Consider the following 22,389-nt stretch of genomic DNA (forward strand, 5'->3'; position numbering starts at 1 on the left):
GGTCCCCAGTAGGTCAGCCAGTAGTCTGACAGCTGCAGTTCATTTTCTGTTTCATAGGAGTAAATGCAAGAGGCAGAGGAACCCAGTGAAATGAATTGTTTAATATTACTCACATAATATTGGTACTTTTGGAGGGATGCATGTGTGTTTCCATAAAAAACTCTGAAACCAAGGAGGATTTTACTGGAAGTGGAGCATGAGAGATGCGGAAACAGAATGAGTAAATGTCTTCAGTTAAGTGGAAAAGCTGCTATTCCAATAGGCTAATGGCCCAGAGATTTTATTTTAGCAGAAAATGCAGGCGTTCCTGGGACTGCGGTGGTAAATTTAGCTCTTACGCAGCTGCTGGCATTCAGCTCATTCAGACACACAAACTCAACCCTCGTTAGACAGTGGCTGTGCTGAAGTTTCCCACCGGGATGAGAGCAGTGCTCTATTGGAAAGCTGCTCTTCAGCCAGTAGGTTTTGGTAGCCACCCATCTGACTGCCTCAGACAGTTTTATGCTGTAATCTGATCAGTTTAGGATTACAGTGGTAGGAAATGAGGCTGCCTATGCAGACTGACTCTTTTTCAGCTACAGCTGCCCTGCCCAGGAGTAGCAGTTAGGGATGCTCTGAGCACCGTACTTCAGGTTGACTGTCCTACAGTGCTGGGTCACTGGGCTCATCCCTGCTCTGTTTAGCCAACTCGGTGCCATTGGCTTCGGTGTTGCTCAGTGTTAGCACTGCACAGCGGTCTCTTCCTGCACAGGGGTTCTTTTAGAAGTGCTCCTGCTGCTCCCTGCAAAAAAAAGCAAATGTGGATTTCCATATGCAAAGGCAAACACATGTTTTTCTAGCTGACTTACTGCAATTTCTTCTCCTCTGCTTCTCATACTTTAAGGCAAGTCAGTATCACAAGGCCAAGTGCAAGGTCCTGCACCTGGGTTGGGGCAATCCCAAGCACAAGTACAGGCTGGGCAGGGAATGGATAGAGAGCAGCCCTGAGGAGAAGGACTTGGGGGTACTGGTGGATGAAAAGCTGAACATGAGCCGGCAGTGTGCACTGGCAGCCCAGAAGGCCAATCGTATCCTGGGCTGTATCCGGAGAAGTGTGGCCAGCAGGTCAAGGGAGGGGATTCTGCCCTTGTACTCTGCTCTGGTGAGACCCCACCTGGAGTGCTGCATCCAGCTGTGGAACCTGCAATATCAGAAGGATATTGACCACTTGGAGCGAGTCCAGAGGAGGGCCACAAAGATGATCAGAGGGCTGGAGCACCTCTGCTATGATGAAAGGCTGCGAGAACTGGGCTTGTTCAGCCTGGAGAAGAGGAGGCTCCGAGGAGACCTCATTGCAGCTTTCCAGTCCCTGAAGGTGCGACAAGGGTACTGTGAGAGGACTTTTTACAAGGGCCTGTAGTGACAGGACAAGGGGTAATGGGTTTAAATTGAAATCAGGGAGGTTTAGATTAGATGTCAGGAAGAAATTCTTCACAGAGAGGGTGGTGAGGCACTGGAACAGGTTGCCCAGAGATGTTGTGGATGCCCCATCCCTGGATGTCTTCAAGGCCAGGCCTTGAATGCGAGGCCAATTGCTTTGAGCAACCTGGTCTAGTGCAAGGTGTCCCTGCCCATGACAGCGGGGTTGGAACTAGATGATCTTTAAGGTCCCTTCCAACCCTAACCATTCTATGATTCTATGATTTTTAGAACTACCTTAGGTCCTGATCTGCTCAAGTGTGCCTGCTACCAGATGCAGTGACTGAAACATGGGTTTTTTTCAGATCAGGATGTTGATAGTGGCTGTCTTGAGTCTTCTTGAGACCACAGGCATTTCTTGTTGGTTTTGGTGGGACCACTGTGTGCACATTGAGTGCTTGTTTATTGTTTCCTGCAGGAAATAATTAATCTAAGTCTATGTGTCTTAGCCTGCAATAGCTGGCTCGGGTCACCTGCTTCCTGCTGTTGTTTTGAAGGTGTGGGACACAACTGTGAAGTCTTGTTACTTAGCTACATGTCTCTTCTTCACTTCACCTTATTCATTTACTTTCTTTTTTAATAATCTATTGCTTCAGCTTTCATCGTATAAAGACTTGTCTTATTGCTGACCACCCCAAGTGTTTGCTGATGAACTCCTTGCATTTCTGCAGTATCTCTTATTGGCAGAGGCTGAACTCCTGGCTCAATTGACATTAGTAGTAGAATTCACCCTGACTTCCATGAAGCCAGTGTTAATTTCTAGTGACCATATGCAAAAGCTGTGAAGTTCTTTTCAAGAGGTAGTGCTGCTGAATACAGAACTAAAAAAGATGTCCCTGACAGAAGGGGGCTCACCATTTTGCTTTCTGTGCCTTTGTGGAAGCCTTTCCCCTTATTCTCTATGGTCACAGCATCTTTTTTTCTTTAGTAACTTCTTTAAATAAAAAAGTTGAAATGACCCTCCTAAACAAAGATAAATTTCCTGTTGGAGTTTGTTTTCATCATGTTGGCCTTGTGAGTTGTGCTTATCTTTGAAAGTAGAAAAGATATAAAAAATTTAAAGAATCTAAACCTTCTGAGCACTTGTCTTCCACCAAAAAGGTTTTTTTTAATCAGTATTTATTTGTGGGCATAAGCTATTGTGACAGACATAGTGGAGAAGATAGGAACATGATGTACACATATACCAGTGATCAATATCAGTAAACTGGATAGCATCGACTGCTAGACATGGATTTAGGTGGTGGTAATTGACTTGCAGATAGATGCTAAATTCTTATCCTGCTCCTGTATCAGGCACCCACGTAATGAGTGATATGCAGGGAAGTCTAATGGAGCACATGAAAATTCTGCTTCTGTCCTTTACTCTCCCTGCATTTTCGTTCTTCTTTTCTTGATATCTGTGATGTATGGTACTGTACTTTCCCAGTTCCTGCTGCATGGTTGGAAGGTAACCAGAATCAGCATGATTTTCTCCTATGAGTAACAGGTCCTAAACATCCTGTGAGTGAGAGGCTGCCAGAGTACCTGCTTGTGACTGAAGAATGCACTATTTCTCAGCACACCCCTTGTTTGCTGGTTTCTGAAACTTATTATCTGTGACACTTGGGAACCTGTACCCTCAGTTCCTTTAACGTTACTGAGTATGTTGGTATTTCTGAAGTGCAGCACCCTAAATATGGATATAAAGTTAAATGACTACAGATTTTTAGGCTAAAAAATAAGTACATTTAGAGTGTGTTAAATCCTTTGTGTTTAGGAGAAGAGGCTTTTATAGCTTTTAGCACTGTGAAAATCATCAAATTGCTTTGTCAGCGAGAAAATTCTGTCTTGGGCCAGTGTTGTTCACACATGACTCTTAACAAAGGGAATGGTCCTGAAAGACAGACCTATGAAAGAGAGAGACATGCTTTGGCTGCTTCAGATCTAAGTTTCCAGAAAGCCCTGAAATATGGGATTGTAAAAAAAATGCCCTGGTTGTGCTGCCCTGTGGGAGGGGATGGTTAGTGATGGCATAGGAAGCTGGGGATGGTGTTTCAAAGCACTGCCTTACCAGGTTCTTGCCATCTGCTGATACTCCAATAGTATGATGACTTTAAATGTCCACAGTATCAAACAGTGCAGAACTTTGATAACACCAATAGGTGCTTATGGATGTTGGTGTATTCAGTACTGGTCTTTCTGCCTGGTCCTATGTAGCCTTCTCTGGACATGCAGTGCTTGGCTGCATCCCAAAGCATCAGGAGAAGCCCAGTGTGAGATCAGTTGTCCTTCCCTGACAAAATGAAATAAAATGCTGTGAGGTTACTTGTTGAAGTAGCCTGCTACACCTAGAGAGGTTTTGGAGTTTTTTGCATTTGTTTCTGGTATCAGGGATTGTGTTTTGGGGAAAGAGAAGGTAGTTGGCAGTGTGTGCTTTCTGTAGGTTTTTTTTTTTTAATTAAGTTTTAGTCTAAAATATGTATGTGTATTCACATGTGTGTTCTTAAAATGATCTGGTCTAAACAGTCACTTGACCCCTGAATTTCCGGCATAATTAGCCAGGAACTCTGAATGGTCACTTAATTTATTATTTTTATTAGCAGATTTATGCTTTAAAGGTTCTTGTTCTGCAGTTTAAATGCATTACTATTTAAATGAAGTGTATACCTTTTCTGTTAGCAGTACATCATCTTTCTTCCCAGAACAGTGCTTTCTATAAGTAGTTTTGACTTATTTTTGTAAGGTGAAGCGTATACCTTTTCTGTTAGTACATCATCTTTCTTCCCAGAACAGTGCTTTCTATAAGTAGTTTTGACTTATTTTTGTAAGGATGGTTGAAATGTGTTGTTTTTCTTAGATATTATTCTTTGTATATTTTCTGACCTTACAAGCAATTGTTGTAAGAAATGTAATGTACTTAAAGCTCTCCAGAACATCACAGGTTAGATTTTTACAAGGAACTCACTCTAACCAGTGTTCAGCTAAGTAACTTTAATGGGATCTGTAGGGCCCAGTTCCTCATTTACCTAAATTTCTGTGATCATTTAACTACGTGAGTTTGAAATGCTGTGAGGCTGAATACCACACGGACAAAAATGCAAAGATGAAATTTCAGGCAAAACCGAACTGGTGTGTACTGAGTACTTATTACTGAACAGGTCTGATATGATATGGCCTACAGGCCAGTCTCACCTTGGTGCCTGGCAAGATCATGGAGCAGATCCTCCTGGGAACTATGCTAAAGTACATGGAAAATAAGGTGGTGATTGGCGACAGTCAGCTATCTTCACTAAGAGCAAGTTGTGCCTGACAGTTTTGGTGGCCTTCTACAAGAGGGTTACAGTGTTGGTAGATAAGGGAAGAGCAACAGACATCATCTGTCTGGACGTGTGCAAAGCATCTGACACTGTCCCACACAACATCTTTATCTCTAAAGGACCTGGACAGGCTGGAGAGGTAAGTCTGTGCCAGCCTGAAGAAGTTCAACAAGGCCAAATGCAAGGTCCTGCACATGGGTCGGGGCAATCCCAAACACAGGTACAGGCTGGGCAGAGAAGGGGTGGAGAGCAGCCCTGAGGGGAAGGAATTGAGGGTAATGGTGGATGAAAAGCTGGGTATGAGCTGGCAGTGTATGCTGGCAGACCAGAAAGACGAGGATACGGTTGGCTGTATCCAGAGAAGCGTGGCCAGCAGGTTGGGTGGTGATTCTCCCTCTCTGCTCTGTTCTCGTGAGACCCCACCTGGAGTACTGTGTCCAGCTCTGGAGCCCTCAGCATAAGAAGGACATGGACTTGTTGTTGGAGCGAGTCCAGAGGAGGGCCACAAAGATGATCAGGAGCACCCTTCCTATGAAGAAAGGCTGAGAGAATTGGGCTTGTTCAGCCTGGAGAAGAGAAGGCTCTGGGGAAACACTACAGCAGCTTCCTGAAGGTGCCAACAACAAAGCTGTAGGAGGACTTTTTACAAGAGCCTGTAGTGACAGGACAAGGGGTAATGGGTACAAATTGAAAACAGGGAGGGTTAGATTAGATATCAGGAAGAAGTTCTTCACAGAGAGGGTGGTGAGGCACTGGAACAGGTTGCCCAGAGAAGTTGTGGATGCCCCATCCCTGGAAGTGTTCAAGGCCAGGCTGGATGAGGCTTTGAGCAACCTGGTCTAGTGGAGGGTGTCCCTGCCCATGGCAGGGGGGTTGGAACTAGATGGTCTTTAAGGTCCTTCCAACCCAAACCATTCTATGATTCTATGAAATGTTACAAAAAATATCCAGAATGCTTTCCCAGCATCATTTGGGAAATGATTTGTGTAGTTGCTATAGGAAATATCGTTTGCCCTTAATGGTCTCTGCTGTCAGAAACAGGTTAATAAGCAATCTTAATATCTTAAGATGGAATGGGAAGAAAAGAAGAGAAAACCCTTGAGGAAAATAGAAGTCACCTGTAGTACCCTGTTTTCTTTGGGAAGTATCCAGTTTTCTGGTATTATTCTAAATTCTGGGCCTTTGTAACTTTGGCTAAGAGATGATTTTGTGATTCATTGTTTTAACAGTATACTTCGATGGTATAATATGAGTTAGAAATCAGAGAGGCTCTGCTCAGCTTCTTAGCTGAGTAGAGGCAGTGATCCAGGCATGTGCATCACGTCCAAACTGTGCGGCTGCCTGCCACCTTGCCAGAGGAGCGCGTGTTAGCACACAGCCTGGTCCTGCAGCAAGCAACCTCAGAGTTGTGTAGACACGGAGAAAGGCCACCTCTTCAGAGAGTTCTTCTGGGCTGCAGGCTGCTACCTATGTCTGTTGGCAGCTTGAGAAATTCCGAATTGCCAGTTGCCTGGAATGTTTTTTAATCTGTGAATGTTTAAAATAGTGAATTGCTTTGGCATATTGACATGTGTAGTGTACCATGTGAATTCCAGCAGTTGCATTAAATGCAATTACTTCACAAAAGATACAATGTTCCTCCTTTTAATCTGTTTATAATTGCTGGCTTCCTCAGTGTTTGTATCTCTCTCTGCTGTTAAATACATGAAATTGTTTGAAATAGCATTTTTGCTGTCACATAGGTAAGCCTAATGCATACTGCTTCCATTATCAAGAAAGGTGTATATTTTTGGATCACATCTTTTGTAGTTCATATAACTTGTTCCCTGAGGGAAGAATTCATTTTTATATGTTTCATCACATAAAGGCGTGCAACCGTTTTAGGCAGGTTGTCTGGCAACAGCAAGATAAGAACGTTCATAAAGCACTTTGGATGCCAAACTTTGCAGTTTACTTTCTTTGTTAGGAATTGGGCACATGGCATGTGAATAGTGAGTGTGCAATACAAATGAATACGATTTTAATGAAATGTACCAGACTGATGGTCTTGTGCAGAAATTAAAATCTGCTCTTCCAGGTGAGGCAGTCTCAGCTCAGCAAGAGAAAGGCATTTATGTCATGGTCTTGCTCAAACAATTAAAGAAGGGAGATGGAGATCAGATCTACATTTTGAAATGGCAGCTGGGCATGCAGGTTATCTATAAGTAGATGCGTTTTGTGGAGCCTTTGGAAGTAAAACAAAGCAATGCAAAAACCTGAAAAATGCTATGTTGAAAAAAGTGTGGAGAACAAAGCCATGGAGAAAAAGGGCCTTTTTAAAGACAATGCTCTCCTTACCTTATCCAGCGTATGGCTGGACTCAAGAATGAATCCAAGAATTGTATCCCACATACTCCTTAGACCAAGCTAGGAAGACTGAGCACACAGCAATACACAATGAGTGAGGGTTTATACACAGGTGGACCGTATCTGGGACGTGTATGGACCTGCTTGCCTGTTAGATTTGCATGGTGTCAGGCACCTCCATGCAAGCTCTCAGAGCTATTCACAAGGAAGACTGGAGATGAAGTGCGTTGAGTGTGGTGTAGACATAGGCAAGAGAGTCTTACTTAACTTTTACATTCTGCTGTGTTTGCCTTGTTCTTTGAACTTCCTCTCATTTATACATTTTGTCTGTGATCTTTTAGTCTCCTTCTTTCCCCTCCACAAATCCTCAAGTAGCCTGTTCTTTGAATTCCTTGATCTCTGCCATTAAAGCCATTCAGTCTTTTGTCTTTTCCTTTTGTTAGTCCTTCTTTTCTGTGAAAGCTGTATGATCTCGTGATCTTATTTCTGTTGCTGATGTTCTCAGGCACAGCTGTAAGTTCAGCACCTGGAATAAACTTGTTAATTCTCCTGTGTTTTACTTCCAGCCTTGTTTTTTGCCTTCAGGTTGTTTTTTTCGAGTTTGACTCCCGCTATGTGAAGTGGCTTGATGTGAACATGAATGAGCAAGTTAGTGAGCTGAGTAATCCACAGTGAACTTGCTATAGATTTTCCACTGCGATGGAAGATACAAAATCCTGTATTGGGTTTCTTTACACGTTTGTAAATTTCTGGTCCAAGAGAATCAAGTGGGATCACCCAAAACCAGAAGATACTGGACTAGATGGACTGGACAGATTGTTTGGATTCCTTTTTCAGTATTTATACTCGGTCTTAAGGAAGGCAAAAAAAGGAAATAGATGGTGTGATTTCCATCACACCTACCCCTCAGTTTCCAGTGTCTGGGGGTTAAATATTGCACAAGAGCATTATTGTTCTTTGATTAGATGCCATTATTCTTCTAGCTGCATGCAAAAATCTCTGGCAAATCTTCATGATATTTCATCATATTTTATGGAAAAAAATTTGAAATGAGCTCTATAAACTGTTAGTAGGTTTATTGCTCTTCCATGATGACCTGGTAACTGCCAAAGACTAAAGGGCATATTCAGTTGATATGATGCAAAATACCATTTCCTACTGAATTGGTTAAATGTTCAGTTCTGTCAGTCACAATATCTAGTGCTGACAAAGCATTAAGCAGATGAAGAAAATTCGTAGATTTTTCTCCTATTTCTTTTCTCTCATTCTATCCACTTCACAGCTAAGTTCACATGCCAATATTTTCAACAACAATCCCCCTCCCCAAACTAAAAGCATATGTTTTTTTTTAATTTCTGGTGTTCAGGCATAGGGTTGCAGTGCAATATTTGCATAAATTCTAGGATGATGTTGTTAGGAGATCTAACAGAGTTATGAAACCTGAAACAGTACCTGGGTGTGTATGGCTGCATGTTTGTAGAACAACTGTGCATTCATGCTGTGGTCAGGGGACTTGATGGAAGAACTGAGTTTCACTTGCCATGCAGGGGTCATTCAGCTACTCAGTGCTTCAGCACCACACCGTTTCAAGCACTGCCATTCTGTGTCTTATTCTGTAATTCACAAAAGATCTAAGATTGAGAATTGCTTTATGAATGGGAGCAATTACTACTTATTCTCTTCTGCAAAATTTTTTTATTAAGGAAAGCAACCATTTACCCAGAACACTCTGTTGAAATGGTGCCCAGGGCACTCATTGTTGGAAACAGTAAGTGATTTTACTAGACATCGATCCTGTGCTTAAACTATCATTATAAAATGCAATTGTAATACACAAAATTAGGTTAAAATGGCTTTCAGATTCCAGGTAAAAAAAACCCACAAGAAAGTAATGCCCTAGCCATTCTGACCTGGTTTGTTTAACTGTGTCTCTGCTGGGCTGAAGACATTAGCACTTACCTTGTGTAGGGATCTGCAGCTGAGGCACTGCAGTAAGAATATCATCAAAACAAAGGGCTCTGCTCTTCATTACTGAGATTTGAGCTGAAGTACTCTTATCATTACATGTATCATTAGAGGATCTTAAGCCATTTTGTCATGTAATATAGTGTAACATAAAAGCTGTATTGCAAATTAGTGCCCTGTCAGGTGATTGATGTGCTAGAGAATTAAGACTTCAGGAAGTAGGCATGTCCTAGGTTCGTGTATAGCCATTGGTGGCTTAAGGAGGAAGGAAGACCCTCCTCTGGTGTCCTCTGTCCTCCCTTCTGAGAGCAAAACAGAATAAAAATCACCTTGCTAAACCACTGGGATCTGTCTTGCAGTTTCTTCTCCAGCTCTCTGAGCTGAGATGAAGATAGGTTTACTATTAGCCATTCTTAGGACTGAACATAGGTGTGTAGTCCGGGATGTAGCCAGAAGAAGGCTACACAAATTGTGAGACAGCTTCCTCTGTCTTGTTTTACCTGCTTTAAACCAGAATGTTGGAAACCCAAAATCCAGACCATTTAACCAACATATTTTTCTCCTTCCATCCTGGCAAGGACATCCAATTTATATTTCTTCAGGGTGCCCACTTGCTGAGGCTGCATTAAACCTACAGCTGAGTTTGGAGAAAGGTCAGCATGATACATTGGTATTGTAAGTGCACAAGAGCTGCTGTGGCTCCCTGAATTGTTATCAGTGGGTGGAGACCCTCCTTCTGGCTCAGTTGATAGGAACTGGTGTTTGGGGGTTCAGAAGGCTTCTGGGTTTGGCTGTGTAAGTTACATTGCTGTTGTGCTCAGTGGAAAGGGTCAAATAACTTAAAGTGCAGAATATGGCGGGTTGAGGTAAATGAGAGGATTGGAGAGGGGTATTGGCTTCTACGTTTGTGAACTGTGAAGGGAGAGGGGTCATACAAGAGTAACCAAGGAATGGTGGTAAAAGGGAAAGTGAACTGGCAAGGTGGAGGGCCCTGCAGGAAAGCAGATGTGAGCTGAAGCAGCTGCTGAAGGAAGAAGGCAGTTCTGTCACTCACAGTAGGGAGCAAATTCAAGGGAAGATAGAAAAAGAAAGGAAAGTTGGGAGTGGGATTCAGGTAATTATAAGCAAGTACATCCAAAGTCTAGATAAATGTGTTATTGTAGGAATGGGTAGGAGTTTTCCTGTTTTTCAGTCATTTCCCTGCCTTCCCTTTAGTTTTCCTAGAGCCAGGCTCCCATAGGGACTTCAGAGCAGCAGCTGGCAGTGAGTGGCTCAGGAGAAGTTACAAGTTGCACTTGTAATTTTTTTTCCTATCTCGATTTTTTTTTTTTCTAAGTGCCTGCCAGGTGGCTGTAGTTGAGCAGGATGATTTTGCAAGGCAGGATTCCCATTATGTTACAGAAAGACTGATCTGCTAAAGTAGAGTGACACTTGCTTTAACTGATGATAATTGTATGGTCCGTGCTGGCAGGTGTTGCATTTGTCTTGACCTTTCATTCAAGTGCAAGAACGCTTTTGCCAGTGTGAAGGAGAGCTTGTTTGGAGCTGTAATTACTAGACTGGAGTATGTCTTACTGTGCAATGGGAACATACTAGAAAAAGTCTCTGAAGACCTTTATTTATTGTGTAGTGATAGTACCATAACAGAAGCTTAGCCTTTCCACTCCCATGTCTGTGTTAATTTGTGAATAATTGGTAAAAGATCCCAGGATGAATGTACCGGTGACAGGTAAATGTGAAAAGTGAGCTGTTGTTTGTTTGCCTTTAAAATAATTTTTATCTATGTAACGTTTCTGTTCCTTACTTAATAATTGTGCCTACCATTAAAATCTACCTATTCCAGGAGCTCTTTCCATGGCTTTACAGCTCTTTTCTATCTTAATGACTGGAAAACATACGGCATGCTTAATATATCGCAGCATGGGAAACACCAGCAAGCACAGGCTCTATTTTATGGCTTCCACAGTGCTTCTTCCTGAAGGGTAGATGTTTATTATTTTATTTGCAAAACAGAATTAAACAACACAGCTAGACTTCATGAACAGTATTACTTAGAGGTGTTTATGTTGCTGTTTAATTTTTTTTTTTTTTTTTGGTCCTTTGCAGAAGCTGTCAAGAGAACACTGTATGTTCCTTCAGCAGGGGTAGTACTTGCATTGTCATAGTGAACTGGAAATTGCTGTTGCACAGCAAAACTCAGTTGTTTTTCTGTTTTCAGTCCAGCACATTTTAAAGTCTGTGTGTATGTAAACTGTGAGACCTGGGGCAACTCTTCCAAAATATGTCCCTGATTAGAAGGCAGGCTAAGACAGGGTCAGTTGGTGTCCAAGGGTTGAAGTAGTTTTATCTGGGTGATGGGGCTGCTTGGTGTTTGACAGGCAAACCAGACTGGAAAATGTGTGTTTATTTGCAAGTCTGTGTTGGAACTGATAGTGGCTACTGGGTCAGTTGCCACTCCTTGAAAATATGGCTGTTGATGCCTCTTCTGCTAGTCAGTGTAAGTAGTACAGATTTAGGCCAACCTGGGCTAAAACTGTAGTGAATTTCCTGTTGACTTTATGGATGTAGCAGCTTTATGTGGCAGAGCAACTGAGATGTGAAAGAGTACTCAGGTGTCTAGGAGTTCTTTGGAAATATCAATGATACTTCAATATATGTGCGCATGCACTCTGTAACCCTTAAGGGAATATTTTTCAAGGCTGCTTTTCTTTGTTTGAAAATGATCACTCTTTCAAATAACAAAACCAACTGTTCATAGTCATCTACTGGCTGAAGCCTCTGACTAGGTATGTTTCCAACAGTGGATCAGTAAAGATAATATAAACATCTGTCACTTAGAGGCTGCTGGCACCCATCAAATAAAATCAGTTCTAGGAACAGAACACAACTAGTTTCTGATGTGCAGCTAAGAGTGTGTTTGTCCTGCATCATTTACCGTGTTGTACACATACAGGTCTTGTCCTTCAGCCTGCCTACGCTTACTGAATTTTAGCACATCCTTTTCAACACAGGTGCCTATGTAAATTCAGTCATGCTCCCTTGCAGGCATCTTCTTCAGCTAGACAGCAGTATTTGAGGAACACTGAGTTAATGTGAAGAAACCTCTTCTCTGTTTAATTTTGTCTTTAGGAATTTCACCCAGAAGTCTGACATCTAGGGCTGGATTTGAAACTGTCACCTGTGTGAAGTTATATGTGTTGCTTCAGGCAGACTTCCTGGCCACAGGTCCCTCTCTTCACCACCATTTTTCCTAATCCCACATAGCCTTGCTTTGTTTACCTCCTCCACATCCCTGGAAGGCGAAGCATAGCCTGCTTCCCCACACACCTCACACATACGCAATGACAAGTCTTTCTGCTTGTCAGCTTGCGTTGGTCTCTTTTCGTCATAGCTTGAGAACATCTCCCTGCCCCCTTTTCTTCTTCCGTCTTCCGTCTTCTATAGCTTCAATGAACTTTCCTGTTGCTATAGTTACACTGCCTTTGATGAAATCCACTAGGTCTTTCCCTTAAAATTGGAGTCAATTCTTATGCATCCTGGTTCTGACATTAGTCCAGTGTGACTCTCCACATAACCATTATATCCATGTTTCTGGGAGTTTTATGTGTTTGTTTCTGTTCCAGGAATACTGTTAGCTATGTAACAAAAGCCCATGGTCATCTCAAAAGTAAAACTCAGCCTTGCAATATGCAAATCTGGTATTCAAGTCAATGGTAATTTAGACCACAGCTATGCTAGACCTTAAACTGATCCTTGCTGATTTTTAATTTGGCCGTCAGTCAAAATTGAGAGGGGTTCCTTGGTTGCTACTCCTCTCTCCTTCTGAAAGACTATTTTACTGTTTTCTAGGTACTCAAACTCCTACATACAGAGGACTTCAGAACAAGGCATTTGCTTCTTCATGTTTTAAGGGAGGAAGTGCAGTTTACATCCATCAATTTAGGCAGTGCCCAGGACTGTGGTGAGAGGCAACTGGTGTTGTAAGGAAGGGACTGCCTGCTTGTGTAGGCACATGCTGAAGGGTTTTTCCTTGCCTTCTCTTTTCTCAGCACAAAGCTTTGAAGTTCTGGAGATGTGCTGTAGGAAGAAATGTCTGGGAGCGTGGGGGTCTCAAAGTGTGAGTGTAGCATCTGACTGGGTACCCAGCAACCAGGGCTAACTTGATGTGGGCTTTAGTCCCTGAAGGTCGCTTGAATTGTAACAAACTGCAGGCAGAAGGTATGAAACCACTGTGTGATGCCCAGGCTGATCTAGGAGTAACTGCAGCTGACTGGGGTTTTTATGTCCCCGTTTGTTACCTATGCAGGGCTTCCGATCTCAAGCTCTGTCTGATCAGTCAGTGCCAATGAGAACTGAGAAAGAGTGCTGTTGAAGTGTCTCTGTTAGGTTAAATTATCTTCAGGAATAAATGTGAGTTTCGTTCCCAGATGAAAGGATGCATTTCTAGAAACTCTAATCCAGCATAGAGTCCTTAGAAGAAAGTAGTGAATTTGCCCTGTTTTTCAGGGGTTTAAATCTCAAACCAATTTGCATCCCAGCTTCACAGACTTAAAGAAATATAGATACTGTTCTGTAACCAACCATTATGGCTTTCATTGTTTGTAATATTTGTTTAGAAGAAAGTATTTCTTGTTGGATTTTATTTGGAAAAGCTTTTGCAAAGTAATTTCAAGGCTCTTACCAGTGAAGCTGTCACTTATGGTAAACTGATGTTCATAAACCAGGAACCCTTAAAGGATGAAATAGCTTGATGAAACCTACTGTTTATTTTGGTAAGAGATAAGATTGTCATACTTACCAGTCAGGGTCTGTGCACTGAGAAGTAAGAGATATATTTGTCGCTGATTTCAGTTTTGAGAATTGCAGCTTCTGCATTTCCATCTTGTGTGACATTTCCAGTTTAATTCTGAGTTCTGTGCTAAATAGGAAGTTCCTCTGTAATTCTGCTTCATCTCCTGAAATGACATGTATGTGGTTATTCAGAATTGTTTCTGGACATCACTGTGATACCTTTTCTTTAAGCAAGAGCTTTCAGTTTTAGTGGCTGGTTGTTTGCCTTTGGATGTAGATGAGGCAGGGCTGAGAAATAGGCTTTCCAAAATAGATGCCATCTGAGGAAAGGGCTTTGCAGTATTCATAGAAAGAAGAAATCATTGTTCTAGTATTTCTCAGTTTGTACTTATTTTGCCAATGTGATCTTCTGCAAGGTAATATCTTGTTAACCAAACAAAGCAAATTAGTGACTGGTAAATCAGGCTGATGTCAGTAGGAGGAACACCCTTAAAAGCCACAGCTGTAAGACTTTCTCCTTGGAATTTGGTTTCTAATACCAGCTTTAAAATGTTCTTGTAACTGATTTGTTCCTGTTCTTCCTTTTTCAGAATGAGAAGGCTTTGGGGCATTCTGTGAGCCGCTCTAGTAACATCTCAAAGGTATGTTCCTCGATATAACTCAGTCTTTGATAAACTTGGGGATACTGGGATTTCTTTAATTTCAAAATGAGGGTCATATACGTGACCATGTGACCAGTAGAAAATGCTTCTTATGCCTGTCTGTCACTGATAGTCACTCTGAAACATTAGACCTCTGGTGTTTTGCATACTCTCTTTACAGGTCAAATGCAATGGAAGCTATGGTAGGTTTTCTCTTTCACACTGTCAGCCTCCTTAGTTTGGTAGGAGCAAGACAGATGACAGATGCCTGAGATGTTATCTTGGAGGGGGAAGTCGCTCCAAAAACATCACTCAAGTATGTTCTTTTATACCATAGGCTATCTGATGTAATGTTCTCTGGAAGATTTGTACACCCATGTATTCCATAATATGTATTGGATATTATTTTATTATCACTTCAACACTGAATTATTGTTAGTGCCATAAAATGCATTGTTATCAGGGCATGACTATGTAAGTATTTTAAAATTTTTTGCTGTTACAGGCCCTAATAATGTTAGGGAAGCATGATGCTCTATCTATTCTAGTCACACTGCAGTAGAGCAAATGGGCACATCGAAAGCACAGTTGCTTCGTTATGCCATTAGGAAAACAGTGTCTTCTGTCCAAAACAACTTATTACAATACATACCCTACTCTGACTTTTGCATTACAAATAAGATGATTTTTAATTAGCTGGAAGCCTGACACCTTTTTGCTTACACAAATAGAGTTGCTTAAAGCCTTCATACAAGCAAGGCTGTACTGGTTGACCAGTATTTTTCACGGGGTGCATAAATCTCAACCCTTCATTGTCACAGTTGATGTTGCTTGTAATAGCAACTTTTAATGAGAGACTGAATCATTATGGCTGTGACAAGCTAAAGTCCCTTTTTTCTATTCTGGGTACTTCAGGATGTAGGAAACTATTCATGTCTATGTCCAGCAGAGGAAAGAGTGGCTGCGCTTAATTTATGGTTTATATGGGCACAGACAGCTTTCATTTTGGAGCAAAAAGACAAGATCATTGGGTCTATTAAATAATGGGCAGGCAACTGTCCAGTGCACAAGGTATTGACCAAGCCGAAGGTGGTGTTATCATGGAGTGATGCGGGGTTGTGTTTTGCATTCAGCATCAGAAAATATGCACTTATAGAAAAGGTTTGGAAATAGGAACCATGTAGGTGTAACTTTCACCTGTGCTTTTCTAAAATGGGACTGTGTCTGTTCCTTCTTACCCTGGCTCTTCTCTTAGGGATCCTTAATTGGATTTTCAGGTGTTGTTCAAAGTGTCATTGTACCAGAGAGTCTGAAACTCAGCACAACAAGCCTTTTGGCAGCAGCAGTTTGGTATCGATACAAAGCTACACAGTTCATTCTTAATTTATCGAGGTGGTGTGACAGTGCAGTAGGAAGGACCTTGCACTCTGGCAAAGCTCTCCCTGGCAGCACTGTCAAGCGAGACATCAATATTTGCATTCATCTTGAAACACTGAAACATTCAACATGATTGTTGTGTGTTGCAAAAGCTAAAGTTCTCAAGGAGAGCAAAAGTCAGCTTTGCCAGTTAAATGGGTAAGACTTTTTAGTTGCAAACATATGTTTCCCAAAGGTACTGATGTTCTTACTGCTCTGCTGTCACCTCTGCCTCTGATCCATTCTGTGCACTTATTCCACTCTGGAGATAGCTTTTAACAAGGGCAGGAGGTGGAAGTCCCATCAGCAAAATCAGTCCCCTGATTTGCTTTGTACATCCAAACGCTGCCTTCCACATCTGAGCAGTTCTGTGCTAAACTGCAGCAATTTATTTTGCAGTCCACAGGTGGGTTGGCTGTTGCAAGCAATTTGTAGGACAAACTAGGAAAGATTATAGTAGTGGGATACTGTGTGGAAGCTTAAGTATGTGGAAAATTTTTCATTAGTTCTGAGGCTTAATAGGAAAGCGCCTTTTATTTTTGTTTAGAATAGTGTAACAACCTGGCCAATAAGGCAGATTGAATACATGTAAAGGAAAAAGTATGGAAATGCTGGGCTGCCTGTATAGCTCTTTCTGGAATCCTCAGAGCTTGTTGATACTACACCATTTTTAGAGGAGCTATTTAACCAAAGTTGAGTTTAGTCAATTATCAATTGCATTTCCAGATATGTTGATATGTGTGTGTGTGTGTGCGTGCAGAAATAACGATCACGCTTCCTACAAATGCCTGTTTCAGCTATCATTTTTCCGCCCAAATCTAGCTTACAGCGTAGCAATGTAGCAAATCTGCTACTAATGCTTGGCACTGACACTTGATTCAAAGCTTTTCTGGTGCTGATATGTCATTATGAACCTGCTGTGATTATTACTGTGTATCTTCCCACTGCTCTCCGTTGCACAGTGTGATACGAGTGGAAAGGATTGAGTCAGAACTCAGCCTCTAGCCAAGAGAGGATGCTGTGTTACTCAGAGTGACCGAGGAAAGCAATGCCATAGGGCTAAAAGTGATCAAGGGAGGAAGGCAGACAGATGGTGCCACTGAAAATGAGATTAGCTGGTAGAGGTAGCAAGATCTCTTTGAACATAGACCCCAAGTGATGGGACCGGGTGGAGCTGTCTCTTGGTAGAAAGGGGCAAAAAGTCAGTTTTCCAAGAGACAGATGCTATGAGAGGCAAAAGAGATTCTAGTACATGTGGCCAGGCCAAGAAAAAACAGTCACCTGAATACTTGGCTGGAGATGGAGGCCAGAAGCAGCAAAAAAGGAGTATGGAATAAGATGTAGGAGGATCTTCACATGGTGCCATTACATTTTGTGCAGTCTGTTACACGCTGGGGGATGTGGCATTCTTCCAGACCCTTCTTTGATTTTTTTGGTGTGTGTATTTCACACTCCTTTTAAATCTGCTCCACATGAAATGTTTGAATTTCTGGAATCTTTTTTATGTTTGTTTTGAAATTTAGAAAAAAATAGTGTTGAAGGCAGGTTGAATTGATTTAGTCATGGGACTTGGATGTGGCTCGATTCCCACTGTGCCCTGTTCAAGCACAGTGATGCTGATTAAAACACCCCCGTTTGGCACAGGGGTGTACAGCCCAGATCCACACCTCAACTGTTTACCCTAAGCCAGCATTTTTGCCAGGAAGCCACAGTTCACTGGTAAGTGCTTTCATTATACGACGCACACAGGGAAATAATTAAGCTTTATAGAAGCTTCATCCTCTAAATATAGATGAAATTGACCCTAAAACGAAGCTAGTCACTGAGAGCAGCTAAAAAAGAGATTTTCACAGTGGTAGTAATTCATGCCCTCTGCTCTTAGATAAAGGAATTGTGCTTACAAGCAGATTAAACAAGGTCACTAACAAAGCTGGTCCTCAAATTAGTTATACTATTATACTATACTATACAACAGTTATCCTCAAATTAGCTATACTGTTTAGCTTTAAAGTGTCTGATATATCCTGAAATTGATGATGTGATGTATGGAAATATCTTCAGGTCATCTGTGTGCTGTTATTCTGTCATCTGATTGCTCTGGAGGGCTTGTTTAGCGTAGTGGGGAAGCACTTTGTAGTCTTATTTTTGTGGCCCTCTAAGGGATAAACTTTGAACATGCTAATACTGGGATCACAACAAAGGAATCAAAGTGCACGCCTTAAAAAATGTAAATGCTTTGTCTTTTCCAAAGGCCTGTATAGTTTTATCTTTTGAGCAGATGCACACTGTAAAGTATTAAATTATTCTTGGGCTGAATGGCAGCCAGTGCAGACGCAAAGTGGTAGCCTAAGCTTGCTATGAAATTTGAAATCCATTTAGGCTGTTCATCAGCTTGGAACAGATTTAGAAAAGCATATAAATACAGACGTCCACCGTTGCCTGAAGCTTTGATGGATTCAGTAAGCGTTCGTCCATAGAAAAGCAGTCCAGGTTTTTCAGTCACAGAGCTTAGCTCTCCGGTAGTCTATCAGGTGACCAAGGTTTACTGGAAAGAACTGCTGCTCGGAGGTGATCTGTTCAGGTACATGATCCTGGGGGTTAAAAAAATAAATTAAAAAAAAAAAAAATCCTTCTACTGAGCTACCAGCGAAAGTAGAAGACAGGAAAAATTGTAGAGTGTGAGGATTAAGGGATGCTCTTTTCCCCACCCACAAGAGCAAGAAATCTCATGCTGGGGCACGGTGCAGTCGTGTTCATAAGGAGTGTGATAGTCTCCCTGTGCTGTGAAAAATCCCCTCTCCTGTGGCTGGATTCTTCACATAGAGATGAGGGCACACAGTGAAGGAGGAACCTGCAGGAGTTTCCTTTCCTCTTTTGTTCCCTCAGTCCATTCAAGCTATTTTGAGGAATATTTAAAGTCAGAGGGCTATATTCTTTCTTTTTCTCCCTTCAAAACCTGTGTAATTGTTACTGGGTTTAGTCAACATTAATCCTTTGCTATAGAGATGTTGAGTTACGCTTGGGGAGATTTTGAAAGGGCAGATAGCCCCCTTTCTGTAGCACCTTCAGCTCTGGTATCTCCAGAGAAAGTTCCTGCCAGAATCCTCCTTTAGATTTCTTTAGGAAGAATGAGGGGAAGCTGACTTCAGCTTTGCTCCTAGTTTCTAGGCATAATTTTAATTATAGCCATATACATTATATAAAGTATGGAACAAAGTTCTTCCAGCAGCTGACTGTTGGTTCGTATTGATTTGTTGCCAAAAATTTTATGTTGGAGTCAATCATACTGAAAATTTTAGATGCCTCTTTCCCACATCTTCTTCCTCCCCTCCCCCAGTTTTTTTAACCACTCTCCATTCTAATAATGCATCTTATACCAGCTAAAGAAACTTGATTTATTATGCACTGGAAGTCAAAGTGGCATGAGTCTGGTAGGGAGAATTTAATGGAGAAGACCAGAAATTACTGATGTTTGATCCTGCCATGTTGGTATTTAGGAAAAACTTTCAGAAACAACCTGTCAACAGGACTCTCTGCCTGTCACAACATCCAGTGTGTCCATAGATGACCTGTTCTGGCTTTCTCAAGTGTCAGGTTAGTGCACTGGCCGCAACTGGTTGGTCTCGTCACACTGCTGCCCTGGGTGTGCTTGTTAGCTGGAGGCTTCCTTTGGTGCGTGAGCAGTGAAACAACCATGTCTGTTCCACAGATGAGGGTTGGAAACTGTTGCTGTGGTGCACTTCAGCAAGAGCCCTCAGTCGGCATGTACATGGAATACAGTACTTGCTGAAAGCATAAAAACACAAATATGTTGCATCCTGGTGGATGGCTGGAGCCGAGCAATTATATTTGTTCTGCAGTGGCTCCAGAGGAGTGATGGATGTGTCCCTTGGGTTTAATAGAGACCGCCCAGCCTGCCTTCAGCCCAGGCTCAGGACTTCTCGGCAGAGCAGGCAGAACTGAATTTTGCTACTGTGGGTGAGGCGGGGTTGGGGCTGCCCCTGTCAAAGGTGAATGGGGCAATTTTGGCCCAAACAATTCCCTGCGTCATGTCCTTTCTCTTTCTGAAGACTAGTTAAGTTAGCTATGGAGTGCCTTGCAGTAGCACTTGGTACCCTTTTTCACAAGGCCTCCATCGCTGCTGTTTTCTTTCCTAGGTCACTATCTGTGCCTAGATCCTACCAGAGAAACAGGTGGTTGGTTTTGGTTTCTGTGGTGTAAACTAAGGAGGGAGCAGAGCCTGGGGCTTTCGCTGCCTCTGGAGATGTACTACGCAAGAAAAGTGCCTTCCTTGTCCATACCTAGCAGCAGCCTTGCCTTCTTAATGCACATTTAAATAGGATCTGTGTGCAAGAAATAAAATAGCTCTTTGGCAATTTCTTCTTCTAAAACTTGTCCCTCTGATTCTGTCTCTCCTATGTGCTTCTGACACACTCGTTATTGTGATGTATTAATACCGGGAGAGACAAATCTGATTCAAACAGAACTCCCAGTGGCCCACAGCAGATTGCAGCACTGCGATCTCAGTGCTGAAAAAGCATCACAGTGCAGGGTGATTGCTGGTGTGTGTGTGTGTTATTAAAGGTAGTGGGCCTCAATCACTCACTGGTTGTGCAATACCAGGGCAGTGGTAGGAGATGTCTCCACTTAGCCAACACCAACTATGGTTATCTGTGTCTCTTTAATCCCCTGAGAGATCAGTGGTAGTTGGAGTTGGGTCAGTGGAGACGACCATCACTGTGCTCCCGTTGTTCTTACGGGGAAAGGAGGACCACAGAAACTGTTGCAATGGTTTGAGATGTCTTTTAGCATCAGTCTTTCTAACAGCAGGTGCAGCTACCTTATAGAATTTTTATTGCTTCCCCCCACCCAGTGGAAGAGCATAGTTTTGAAATTGATTCATCACAGTGTAAAATAAAGGCAAACCCATAATCCAAACGCCAGGTTTCAACCTTCCATTTGGGTTGTGGAGTGTTCGGCTCCTTGCTCTATTGCTAAATTTGTATTTGTCTGGAGCTCCTTGTGCTGCAGTTCCTTCTGAGTAAACGACTTAAAATTGTGCTTCTTTTTTCTAACTCTTTGTCTGCCCAAAGGAGAGATGTGCCTCATTATTAAATGTGGTGTATAGTGCTTAATATGTTAGTTCCAGGTCCTTAGCTGAGACCTCTGGGTGGTTTTGTAGCACAAATAGTAGGGCCACGGTATTGGTCCGATTCATGTGGCACCTAGAAATGATGAAGTTTGCAGGTATAGAGGAAAACCTTTCCTTGCTTCCTTCAGACTTCCAATCAGTGGAGGAATTCTTCTGGAATTCAGTTGTTTCTAACTTGTTACCTCCAATGAATAATTTAATAAGGCTTTTAGAATGTGACAAGCCTTGTTCTTTAAAATTAGGTATAATTGCTAGTACTGAAGTGCAGCCCAGAGTGAAACGACAGCAACTATACCTAGAAGTGCCATCTCGGATAAGCAGGTTATCTTGGAATATACCCACTCCATTGAAATGTTCACTATGGCTCAAAGATTACTTTATTTTCTGAAGCAGGGTGGGTTTTTTGCTTTTTGGTTTGCAGAATGTAGTCACAAAGACATTGAGGTGCTGGAGCATGTCCAGCGAAGGGCAGCAAAGCTGGCTAAGGGTCTAGAGAACAAGTTCTGTGAGGAAAGGCTGGAGTTTTTTAGCCTGGAGAAGAGGAGGTCCAGGAGAGACCTTATCACTTTCTACAGCTGCCTGAAAGGAGGTTGCAGAGAGCTGGGTGTTGGTCTCTTCTCCCAGGTGACAAGTGACAGGACAAGTAGAAATGGCCTCAAGTTGTGCCAGGGGGGGTTTAGACTGGATATTGGGAAAAATTTATTCATTGAAAGGGTTATCAGGGATTAGAACAGGCTGCCCCGGGAGGTGGCTGAGTCACCATCCCTGGAGGTATTTAGAAGATAAGTGGATGAGGTGTTTAGGGACATGGTTTAGTGGTGATATTGGCAGAGTTAGGTTAGTGGTTGGACTTGATGATCTTAAACGTCTTTTCCAACCTAAAAGATTCTATTTTTAAATAGGTAATCAGAAAAAGCTGAGTTCCTTCACCAGCAGATCACGCTATTCATGGAGTAGGTGCAGAATGAGAACAACCAGCTATGGCAGCACAAGTGTACACACATAAAATATGTACATATATGTGTATATATATATTCATGCATATAAGGGTAAAGGTATCTTCCTGATGGCAACCCTACAGGGAGTTGTAGACTTGCAGGTAGTGCTGCCTTCAGAGTGGCCGTGATTATCTAAACACCAATGCAGAAGGCCACACTATATGACCTCACTGAATTGCATTAGATGGGAATGTCAATATTCATAATTAACTAACTATTGACCTTTAGTCCTGAGCTATTTTCTGCAATCACTCTGGCTGTACAGGGTAACTTGCTAGCACATAGCTCCTAGGACTTGTTGGAGGTGATATTCCTCCATGGGA

The 22,389-nt window shown here is 42.2% G+C and overlaps 1 protein-coding gene across 2 annotated transcripts in view; it reads left to right on the forward strand.

The window, feature by feature from the left end:
- Positions 1-22,389, forward strand: part of MARCH8 (membrane-associated ring finger (C3HC4) 8, E3 ubiquitin protein ligase) — a 73,103-nt gene that overhangs the window by 35,725 nt on the left and 14,989 nt on the right. For both annotated transcript variants that reach the window (XM_010150461.1, XM_010150459.1), the window contains exon 2: positions 14,450-14,500. In XM_010150461.1, coding sequence (XP_010148763.1) covers positions 14,450-14,500 — 51 coding nt within the window. The remainder of the gene's footprint in view (positions 1-14,449; positions 14,501-22,389) is intronic.

Source organism: Eurypyga helias, unplaced genomic scaffold (assembly GCF_000690775.1).
Source record: "Eurypyga helias isolate BGI_N326 unplaced genomic scaffold, ASM69077v1 scaffold554, whole genome shotgun sequence".
In the NCBI taxonomy this organism is placed as follows: Eukaryota; Metazoa; Chordata; class Aves; order Eurypygiformes; family Eurypygidae; genus Eurypyga; species Eurypyga helias.